We start from the raw sequence: 12,576 nt of genomic DNA on the forward strand, positions 1-12,576 counted from the left end.
GGGGGGGGTGGGTGGGGAGAGCATAGGGAGTACTTTTGCTTATGAGGTCAATCTGGAGACCAGAGGTGTCTGTCTGTCTATCTATCTATCTATCTATCTATCTATCTATCTATCTACTTACTTACTTACTTACTTACTTTTGAGACAGGACTGAAACCTCACTGTTTTGGCTGCCCATAGAAACCATAGCCCAGAGCACTGGGAATTACAAATGCCACTTTTTGTGAGGGTTCTGGGTCTCCATACTCAGGTTTCAGGCTTGTACAGCAAGCATCTTTGCCACTGAACCATCTCCTCAGCCCATGCCTTTTTTCATGGTGAAAGTCTAACCATGAAGACTGATGCTCACCATGACCAATACTTACTTACCTGGCTGACCATGAGCCACATGCGACAATTTCTGGTGAGTGTGTAACACTTTCGCAATTAATATGCATATTAATCTTCTAAAATGAAGTCCTTTGGATAACCAAAGCATACATATGATGACGTAATTGAGTTGTGGGAGGCACAACTAAGTGCATGTCATAGTCTAACCCAATTCCAAGATCACCTGTCTCATGCCCTTTGCTCTAAGCCATTTTGCTACTTCATGTCATTCTATTTCCTTGCAAGTCTGAGATAAACATGGCTAATATTTCACTCTCCTAATTTGGGGATAAACTACAGTATTCTGGGGAAACATGGAAAGAAAAAGGATTTTTTTCACATTAGGAAGTAAAACAGTATTTAGAAAGCAGCTTTAACATAAAGATCTTGAGTAGATCTTACAAGGATCACTTTAATAGGAATAAAATGGGGGAAGTGTATTCTAGGAGGATAACTGAGCAGCCTCCGAAATATGGATTGAAAAGTGTGAATGAGGTACCAGGGAAAACAAACAGGAGGTCTATTAAAATCATTTGTGTAAGAGAAAGATCCACGAACTTGGATGTTTGTACAGGAACTGGCATATGAGGAACTGAGGGATACACAGACACTGCCACACCAAAACTCTTTGATTTTGTGGATGCCAGGGCTGAAGTTCTACCACCTAGTCATATACACCTGTCTTTGAACCCAGTGGAGTCACAATCTGTGTAGTCTTCACTTGTCTGAGTATTAGGCTTGTCTTTTGAAAACATTAACCTTACAAGATTTCATGCACAGGAAGGGATGGGTAGAATGCTTAACACATAGCAAGGCTCTCATGTATGCTAGTTGTTCCAGGGCACAGAGAGGGTAGAGCCCAAGATGTTTTGTAAGTTCCTATTTTCTGTGTCTCATATCAGGACTTGAGAAAGGGAGCTTGGAAAGGCGTGGGGAATGTAATGGTTTTTCTACATTTTATCTTTATGTCAGATAATTCTTACATAGTCTTCTATGTGGAGGAATGATTTAGGCAAGCTAGAGCGATGGAGAGTGATGGGGTGGTTTCGAAGTTATTAGATCATGCAATGCATTTAACTTCAACCATAATAAGATGAGTAGATTGTGAAGTGATACACAGAAACACACACACACACACACACATATAAATAATGAATCATCAGGAGAAAAGAAAATGTCGACCTTAGAGCAAAGAAAACTTCCAGTGACAGGAAAGATTATTACACAGTGGTAAAGGGATCAATCCATCAGAAACAGGTAGCAATCCTAAAATGAACACAACAGACCACTGAGTAGTGCAATACATGATGTAAGAATGGTAACAGCAAAGGAAAATGAGCAACTTCTTCATAGAGCTGGAGACTGCAAACACTGTATCAACAACTGAGAACAAAGTCAGAAACCAGCAAGATTGACATGGGTCCATGCAATTTAATCAATCTGTAGACTATTTTTAAGAAAATTCCATCCAATAAAAACACAGTATGTATTTTATTCAAATGTTAGTGCTAGTTCAGGGAACAATGTTGTGATACATATTATAAGAAAATCTTTTTGAAGATTCCCCCAAAGACAACTTTTGACAGACCTCTCAGCAAAATTACTGATACCTCTTGAGCTCTTTAAATTCTGTGTACTAACCTGCTCTCCTATTGTGTATTCAGCCTGTTTAAACTTAACCTACCTTTAAGAGAACAATATAGCCAGCTCTACTTGCCTTGAATTTCCCATACAATCAGCCTTTACAGACCAAGAAAGTGCTTCAGTTTTATCTTAAATTATGTACCCTTTCTTGACCCTAACCCAGAATAAAGTATGTGTGTATGTAAAGTAAAGAAAGCTATGGTAATCATTAGCTGAAAACAGCCAACAGGTTGAAAGCAACTTTAAAGGAAAGATCCACCAAACATTTTGCAAGTAATGTAGATATAGCTCAATTGCATAGGTTTTCAGTGTTGTCTGCTACTGTGAGTCAGATGGGATCAGTTAAATTTCTTCCCTTGTAAAATTCTAAGAATTTTTGTAAAGAATCCCTCATGTCCTCCATACGGTATTTTCTGTGCTGTTCAACAAATACAGAACAATGTTCTCCTCATGGACAGACACAGGGATAGGCTCAGATTCAGACACAGACATTCAGAGACAGGCACAACAAGGACAGAGCAGACTCACAACAAAGAGCTCACAGGTGGGTCAGTAACCATGGACTATCAACTCATGAAAGGCACAGGTAGATTAGAAAATTAAAACTTGGGCTCACTTCCAGTTCAACTAATTCAAGAGGAAGTGATTTTGTTTTCATTTCTTAATTCGGCATGAATGCATTTTAGTATCCTCTGAGGTTATCTTTAATTTGTTAAATGACTCAAAAGAAATGAAAATGCATTGAGCAGAAATAAAATTATACAGAATATTGTTCTATCTGTGGAATCAGGGTTACCAGAATTTAACAAGAACATTCCCAAACTCCCAGAAACTAAGCAAACACTAAGAAATGGTGCATGACTCAAAGAAGAAGTGTTGATGGAAATAAAAACACATTGGGCTGAATTAAAATAGATTCAGCGTACCAAAATCCATGCTAAAGCGGCACTGAGAGAGGAATTTAAAGCACTAAATCCGTGTATTAGAATACAGCAGCAGTCTCAAGCCTAAGCTTTCATCAAGATTTATTTTTAAAACAGCAAAAGCAAAATAAGCAAAGCAGCAATAAAGAAGAAAATAAGATAACAGAAATCATGTGAATGGAAGCCACAGAGAAAATAAATGCTCACGAGTTGGTTTCTTTAACAGATCAATAACATTGACACCCCTAGGAGCACTGACAAAAGCAAAAGAGAAGATGCAGATGACCTGCGTAAGAAAGGATCAGGTGATAACCACAGATGCTAGAAGGATGGGGAGGCATGATGTACAAATCACACGGTTGAATTCAGCAACTTAAATGAAACATACTGAGGCCCTGAAAGCACAAAACCTACCACAGGGCATCTAAAAATTAAACAGGGATTGAAGTCTAAAGAAGCTACCAGGGCATTTGAAAATGTAACTTAAAAATGTCAAAGGAGAAATACCCTACAACACAGGTGGTTTCACCAGAGAAATCTACCAATTTTGAGTGGAACTAATAAATATCAATTTTCCTGCAAAAACTAGAAGAGGAGGGAACAGTTTATTTCAAAGATTTGATTTTAGTCTAATACCAAAACTATATTGATAGCATCAGAAAATCTAACAGAATAATATCACTCATAAATACAGATATAAGTATCTAAAACAAATATTAACAATTAGAATCCAGGAATCAATAGAATAAATACATATTATGACCAAGTAAAGTTTACTACAAAAATGTTAGGCTGGTTGGGAGGCGGCCTCAGCCTCAGCAGCAGCGGTCGCCATCTTGGTTCCGGGACTCAGCAGAACTTAGGAAATTAGTCTGAACAGGTTAGAGGGTGCGCCAGAGAACCGGACAGCTTCTGGGACAGGCGGAAGCACAGAGCCGCTGAGGCAGCACCCTTGGCAGGCCGCAGACAGCCGGCCACCTTCAGGACCAGAGGACAGGTGTCCGCCTGGCTTGGGAGGCGGCCTCAGCCTCAGCAGCAGCAGTCGCCATCTTGGTTCCGGGACTCCCTGGAACTTAGGAATTTAGTCTGCACAGGTGAGAGTCTGTACCACAGAAGCTGACAGCTTCTGGGAACTGCCAAAGCAACACAGCTTCTGAGAAAGGCCCTGTTTTGGGCCTTCTTCTTCGGTACACCTTCCCTGTAAGAGAGCTTGCCAGCAGAGAGTGCTCTGAGCACTGAAACTCAGAGGAGAGAATCTGTCTCCCAAGTCTGCTGATAGACGGTAACAGAATCACCAGAAGAACAATCTCTAAACAGAGTCAACTATAACTACTAACTCCAGAGATTACCAGATGGTGAAAGGTAAACGTAGGAATCTTACTAACAGGAACCAAGACCACTCACCATCATCAGAACCCAGCACTCCCACTTCGTCCAGTCCAGGACACCCCAACACACCCGAAAACCTAGACCTAGATTTAAAAGCATATCTCATGATGATGGTAGAGGACGTCAAGAAGGACTTTAATAAATCACTTAAAGAAATACAGGAGAACACTGCTAAAGAGTTACAAGTCCTTAAAGAAAAACAGGAAAACACAATCAAACAGGTAGAAGTCCTTACAGAAAAAGAGGAAAAAACATACAAACAGGTGATGGAAATGAACAAAACCATACTAGACCTAAAAAGGGAAGTAGACACAATAAAGAAAACTCAAAGTGAGGCAACACTGGAGATAGAAACCCTAGGAAAGAAATCTGGAACCATAGATTTGAGCATCAGCAACAGAATACAGGAGATGGAAGAGAGAATCTCAGGTGCAGAAGATTCCATAGAGAACATCGGCACAACAGTCAAAGAAAATACAAAATGCAAAAGGATCCTAACTCAAAACATCCAGGAAATCCAGGACACAATGAGAAGACCAAACCTACGGATAATAGGAGTGGATGAGAATGAAGATTTTCAACTCAAAGGACCAGCAAACATCTTCAACAAAATTATTGAAGAAAACTTCCCAAATATAAAGAAAGAGATACCTATGAACATACAAGAAGCCTACAGAACTCCAAATAGACTGGACCAGAAAAGAAATTCCTCCCGACACATAATAATCAGAACAACAAATGCACTAAATAAAGATAGAATACTAAAAGCAGTAAGGGAAAAAGGTCAAGTAACATATAAAGGCAAGCCTATCAGAATTACACAAGATTTTTCACCAGAGACTGTGAAAGCCAGAAGAGCCTGGACAGATGTTATACAGACACTAAGAGAACACAAATTTCAGCCCAGGCTACTATACCCAGCCAAACTCTCAATTACCATAGATGGAGAAATCAAAGTATTCCACGACAAAACCAAATTCACACATTATCTCTCCACAAATCCAGCCCTTCAAAGGATAATAACAGAAAAAAACCAATACAAGAACGGGAACAACGCCCTAGAAAAAACAGGAAGGTAATCCCTCAACAAACCTAAAAGAAGACAGCCACAAGAACAGAATGCCAACTTTAACAACAAAAATAACAGGAAGCAACAATTACTTTTCCTTAATATCTCTTAACATCAATGGTCTCAACTCCCCAATAAAAAGACATAGACTAACAAACTGGCTACACAAACAAGACCCAACATTTTGCTGCTTACAGGAAACACATCTCAGAGAAAAAGATAGACACTACCTCAGAATGAAAGGCTGGAAAACAATTTTCCAAGCAAATGGTATGAAGAAACAAGCTGGAGTAGCCATCCTAATATCTGATAAGATTGACTTCCAACCCAAAGTCATCAAAAAAGACAAGGAGGGGCACTTCGTTCTCATCAAAGGTAAAATCCTCCAAGAGGAACTCTCAATTCTAAATATCTATGCTCCAAATACAAGGGCAGCCACATTCATTAAAGAAACTTTAGTAAAGCTCAAAGCACACATTGCACCTCACCCAATAATAGTGGGAGACTTCAACACACCACTTTCACCAATGGGCAGATCATGGAAACAGAAACTAAACAGGCACACACTGAAACTAACAGAAGTTATGAAACAAATGGAGCTGACAGATATCTACAGAACATTTTATCCTAAAACAAAAGGATATACCTTCTTCTCAGCACCTCATGGTACCTTCTCCAAAATTGACCACATAATAGGTCACAAAACAGGCCTCAACAGATACAAAAATATTGAAATTGTCCCATGTATCCTATCAGATCACCATGCACTAAGGCTGATCTTCAATAACAAAAAAAATAATAGAAAGCCAACACTCATGTGGAAACTGAACAACAGTCTTCTCAATGATACCTTGGTCAAGGAAGGAATAAAGAAAGAAATTAAAGACTTTTTAGAGTTTAATGAAAATGAAGCCACAACGTACCCAAACCTTTGGGACACAATGAAAGCATTTTTAAGAGGGAAACTCATAGCTCTGAGTGCCTCCAGGAAGAAACTGGAGAGAGCACATACTAGCAGCTTGACAACACATCTAAAAGCTCTAGAAAAAAAGGAAGCAAATTCACCCAAGAGGAGTAGATGGCAGGAAATAATCAAACTCAGGGGTGAAATCAACCAAGTGGAAACAAGAAGAACTATTCAAAGAATTAACCAAACGAGGAGTTGGTTCTTTGAGAAAATTAACAAGATAGATAAACCCTTAGCTAGACTCACTAGAGGGCACAGGGACAAAATCCTAATTAACAAAATCAGAACTGAAAAGGGAGACATAACAACAGATCCTGAAGAAATCCAAAACACCATCAGATCCTTCTACAAAAGGCTATACTCAACAAAACTGGAAAACCTGGACGAAATGGACAAATTTCTGGACAGATACCAGGTACCAAAGTTGAATCAGGATCAGGTTGACCTTCTAAACAGTCCCATATCCCCTAAAGAAATAGAAGCAGTTATAAATAGTCTCCCAGCCAAAAAAAGCCCAGGACCAGACGGGTTTAGTGCAGAGTTCTATCAGACCTTCAAAGAAGATCTAATTCCAGTTCTGCACAAACTTTTTCACAAGATAGAAGTAGAAGGTACTCTACCCAACTCATTTTATGAAGCCACTATTACTCTGATACCTAAACCACAGAAAGATCCAACAAAGATAGAGAACTTCAGACCAATTTCTCTTATGAATATCGATGCAAAAATCCTCAATAAAATTCTCCCTAACCAAATACAAGAACACATTAAAGCAATCATCCATCCTGACCAAGTAGGTTTTATTCCAGGGATGCAGGGATGGTTTAATATACTAAAATCCATTAATGTAATCCATTATATAAACAAACTCAAAGACAAAAACCACATGATCATCTCGTTAGATGCAGAAAAAGCATTTGACAAGATCCAACACCCATTCATGATAAAAGTTCTGGAAAGATCAGGAATTCAAGGCCCATACCTAAACATGATAAAAGCAATCTACAGCAAACCAGTAGCCAACATCAAAGTAAATGGAGAGAAGCTGGAAGCAATCCCACTAAAATCAGGGACTAGACAAGGCTGCCCACTTTCTCCCTACCTTTTCAACATAGTACTTAAAGTATTAGCCAGAGCAATTCGACAACAAAAGGAGATCAAGGGGATACAAATTGGAAAAGAGGAACTCAAAATATCACTTTTTGCAGATGATATGATAGTATATATAAGTGACCCCAAAAATTCCACCAGAGAACTCCTAAACCTGATAAACAGCTTCGGTGAAGTAGCTGGATATAAAATAAACTCAAACAAGTCAATGGCCTTTCTCTATACAAAGAATAAACAGGCTGAGAAAGAAATTAGGGAAACAACACCCTTCTCAATAGTCACAAATAATATAAAATATCTCGGCGTGACTCTAACTAAGGAAGTGAAAGATCTGTATGATAAATCTTAAAGTCTCTGAAGAAAGAAATTAAAGAAGATCTCAGAAGATGGAAGGATCTCCCATACTCATGGATTGGCAGGATCAACATTGTAAAAATGGCTATCTTGCCAAAAGCAATCTACAGATTCAATGCAATCCCCATCAAAATTCCAACTCAATTCTTCAACGAATTAGAAGGAGAAATTTGCAAATTCATCTGGAATAACAAAAAACAGAGGATAGCAAAAACTCTTCTCAAGGATAAAAGAACCTCTGGTGGAATCACCATGCCTGACCTAAAGCTTTACTACAGAGCAATTGTGATAAAAACTGCATGGTACTGGTATAGAGACAGACAAGTAGACCAATGGAATAGAATTGAAGACCCAGAAATGAACCCACACACCTATGGTCACTTGATCTTCGACAAGGGAGCTAAATCCATCCAGTGGAAGAAAGACAGCATTTTCAACAATTGGTGCTGGCACAACTGGTTGTTATCGTGTAGAAGAATGCGAATCGATCCATACTTATCTCCTTGTACTAAGGTCAAATCTAAGTGGATCAAGGAACTTCACTTAAAACCAGAGACACTGAAACTTATAGAGGAGAAAGTAGGGAAAAGCCTTGAAGATATGGGCACAGGGGAAAAATTCCTGAACAGAACAGCAATGGCTTGTGCTGTAAGATCGAGAATTGACAAATGGGACCTAATGAAACTCCAAAGTTTCTGCAAGGCAAAAGACACCGTCAATAAGACAAAGAGACCACCAACAGATTGGGAAAGGATCTTTACCTATCCTAAATCAGATAGGGGACTAATATCCAACATATATAAAGAACTCAAGAAGGTGGACTTCAGAAAATCAAATAACCCCCTTAAAAAATGGGGCTCAGAACTGAACAAAGAATTCTCACCTGAGGAATACCGAATGGCAGAGAAGCACCTGAAAAAATGTTCAACATCCTTAATCATCAGGGAAATGCAAATCAAAACAACCCTGAGATTCCACCTCACACCAGTCAGAATGGCTAAGATCAAAAATTCAGGTGACAGCAGATGCTGGCGAGGATGTGGAGAAAGAGGAACACTCCTCCATTGTTGGTGGGATTGCAGGCTTGTACAACCACTCTGGAAATCAGTCTGGCGGTTCCTCAGAAAATTGGACATAGTACTACCGGAGGATCCAGCAATACCTCTCCTGGGCATATATCCAGAAGATGCCCCAACTGGTAAGAAGGACTCATGCTCCCCTATGTTCATAGCAGCCTTATTTATAATAGCCAGAAGCTGGAAAGAACCCAGATGCCCCTCAACGGAGGAATGGATACAGAAAATGTGGTACATCTACACAATGGAGTACTACTCAGCTATTAAAAAGAATGAATTTATCCTAGCCAAATGGATGGACCTGGAGGGCATCATCCTGAGTGAGGTAACACATTCACAAAGGAACTCACACAATATGTACTCACTAATAAGTGGATATTAGCCCCAAACCTAGGACACCCAAGATATAAGATACAATTTCCTAAACACATGAAACTCAAGAAAAATGAAGACTGAAGTGTGGACACTATGCCCCTCCTTAGAAGTGGGAACAAAACACCCTTGGAAGGAGTTACAGAGATAAAGTTTGGAGCTGAGATGAAAGGATGGACCATGTAGAGACTGCCATATCCAGGGATCCACCCCATAATCAGCATCCAAACGCTGACACCATTGCATACACTAGCAAGATTTTATCGAAAGGACCCAGATGTAGCTGTCTCTTGTGAGACTATTCCGGGGCCTAGCAAACACAGAAGTGGATGCTCACAGTCAGCTAAAGGATGGATCACAGGGCTCCCAATGGAGGAGCTAGAGAAAGTAGCCAAGGAGCTAAAGGGATCTGCAACCCTATAGGTGGAACAACATTATGAACTAACCAGTACCCCGGAGCTCTTGACTCTAGCTGCATATTTATCAAAAGATGGCCTAGTCGGCCATCACTGGAAAGAAAGGCCCATTGGACAAGCAAACTTTATATGCCCCAGTACAGGGGAATGCCAGGGCCAAAAAGGGGGAGTGGGTGGGTAGGGGAGTGGGGGTGGGTGTGTATGGGGGACTTTTGGTATAGCATTGGAAATGTAAATGAGCTAAATACCTAATAAAAAATTAAAAAAAAATGTTAGGCTGGCTTAGAATTCAAAAACAGTTTAGTGTGATCCACCATAGTTAAGGAAGAAAAATTCCATGATTGTGCTGGCTAGTATTAGGTCAACTTCATAGGAGTTCAAGTTATTGGAAAGGAAGTAACCTCAACTGAGAAAATGTTTTCCTAAGATAGGGTTGTGGGAAAACCTGTAAGGCATTTTCTTTATTAGTGATTGATGGAAGATAGCCCAACCCATTGTGGGTGGTGTCACCTCTGGGTATGGTCCTGGGTTATAAAAGAAAGAAGGCTGACTAACACACAGGAAACAAGCTAGTGGGCAGTACTCCTCCACAGCCTCTGCATTAGGTCTTGCCTTTGCCTCTAGGTTCCAGCTCTACTTGAGTTCTTGCCATATCTTCCTTCAGTAATATACTACAATCTGAAAGGACACAGGTGCTTACTGGTCTGTGCAATACAGTACCAGCACAGCTTAAAGTGAAGAAAGGAGACAATGAACGATAGAGAAAATCTCAGGGAACCATAATAAAAATGAAGACTAGACATAGATCTAAACAAGATTGTAGGATATAAGGATAAGTGTACAAATTTATTGGAGTTTTTGTTTTAATACCACCAATGGATGTGTACCCAGAAAAAAACCCCTGAAAATACACTAGCATGTACAATTGCTCATGACATTAAATATTAAGATATAAATTTTACCTAAACAGATCTCTATACTGGCAATGAACAAGATACTCAAAGAAACCAAATATCTAAGTAAAGGAAGACACAATGGGTTAGAAGACTCAGCATAGTAAGATCTCATTTTTCTTTGTATTGATATATCTTTAATATAATTTCTATAAAATCCCAGTAAGATATTTTACAGATATACATAAGAATATTTTTAAATTTACCCAGAAAGTCAAATAATGTAAAATATTTAATATTATTTTGAGAAAGAAAAATATGGGCATAGTGAGAAGAATAATCTGCTGAATTTTAACACAGGTATAATAATCAATCCCATGATGCTAAAGGAGGACTAAACTTATAAATCAATGGAGTGGTACAGAAAAGCCAGAAGTAGACATAAATATGCTCTGGCTGGAAGTGTAGCCTAGTAGTTTGGCATGCTTGCTGTTAATCTAGAGGAGTTGAATTCAGTTCCCAGCACCAACATCAAGCAGCTCACAACTTTTTGTAATGCAAGCTCCAAGTAATTGGATGCCCTCTTCTGTCCTTCAAACCTCCTGCACATATGATGCACTCTCACAGAGATACAAAAATGAACATAAATCTAAAAACATATTTGTATTCTACCAATTTCACACAAAGGTGAAACCGCAATCTGTAAGAAGAAAGATAGGCTTTTCAGCAAATGGTGATGGAGCATATATATATATATTTTTAAAAGGCTAAAATTATCTCATATTTTATTCAAAAATTGATTAAAATGGATTAGAAATTAAAATATGACATACTTTTATTTACTTACAATGAACAACATTTGCAATCTAGAGGCAAAGTTTTGCTAGACTTGACACCAAAAACATAATTGGAAATTTGATAAATTGGACTTCATTAAAATAAAAATGCTAGTTTGTGCAAATGCAAAATGAGGTTCAGTAGGCATGTGGTGGGACTTACCAAACACTCTCAGATGATGCTGAGTTTGCCAGGTCATGGGTCATACATTTGACCGCAACAGATATGTGAGTCTGTTTGGCTCTGCACTGTCTCAAGCTCCATGTCTTCATGGATAAATAGATTCTGTGATTTTATAGGATTAGTAATCTAGAGAAATAAAGGAGAGAATCTGATTCCTACTAGAGGAATAACAGAAAGCCCCAAAGCCAATTTTATAGTTAACTAGAACAAAAACAAAAACAAAAAAATATCTGAATTCAAATATGTTTAATTCAATATGATATAAAGCTTAATTCAAATTCCACTTGGTTGAAAATAAGCCATTCTGATGAAAAAAATGTTCAACCTAAATATAAAATCTCGTTTTGCATCAATCTTATAGCCAGAACAGAATTTTAGTGAACATATTATTTCATTTCAGTTAGTTTCCTCCTTACAGAAAGTGTGATCTTCATATTTTCAAATCATACTTTGAAGTCCATCTAGGTTGATGGGCACAGCCATCACAGCTACAGGAATTGCTATGGGAACTGTGAGTTTAAATGTGTTATTAGTTTGAGAATTATTAAAAGGTGTTTTCCATTTTTTGGCCTAATAGAAATAAAACGACTTGTATTCTATGAGTTACATATATGTTAAACATTCAAGTTTATTTTCAAGTTTTATCAATTTTTTCTAACAAAAATGAGAGACAAAACTAACTTGAAATGAAATATAAATTGGGCTTGGTGGTGTCAATTTTTAACCCCAGAAATTTGGGAAGCTAATATAACCGGGTCTCAATTCTAAGACCTGACTAGACCACTTTGAGTTCAATGCCAACCTGGGCAACTTGGTGAAACTTTCTCAAAAGAAAAAAATTATTTAGAAAGAACCACAGATATCGTTCATTGGTAGGATTTTCACATAGTATGTATAAATCTCTGGATTCAATTCTTATAAAATAAAAAATATTAATTATAAATTATATTTAGAAAAAAATAGTATTCTATCAG

The 12,576-nt window shown here is 38.3% G+C and overlaps 1 protein-coding gene across 3 annotated transcripts in view; it reads right to left on the minus strand.

Moving 5' to 3' along the window:
• Nucleotides 1-12,576, minus strand: part of Gpr149 (G protein-coupled receptor 149) — a 76,011-nt gene that overhangs the window by 9,793 nt on the left and 53,642 nt on the right. Inside the window, exon 4 of one of the 3 annotated variants that reach the window (NM_001356525.1) lies at nucleotides 11,582-11,728. The exons of the other annotated variants lie outside the window; for them this stretch is intronic. Within the exon in view, the coding sequence (NP_001343454.1) occupies nucleotides 11,615-11,728 (114 nt within the window). The 3' untranslated portion in view covers nucleotides 11,582-11,614. The remainder of the gene's footprint in view (nucleotides 1-11,581; nucleotides 11,729-12,576) is intronic. 3 annotated transcript variants of the gene reach the window in all.

This window comes from Mus musculus, chromosome 3, assembly GCF_000001635.26.
Source record: "Mus musculus strain C57BL/6J chromosome 3, GRCm38.p6 C57BL/6J".
NCBI lineage: Eukaryota > Metazoa > Chordata > Mammalia > Rodentia > Muridae > Mus > Mus musculus.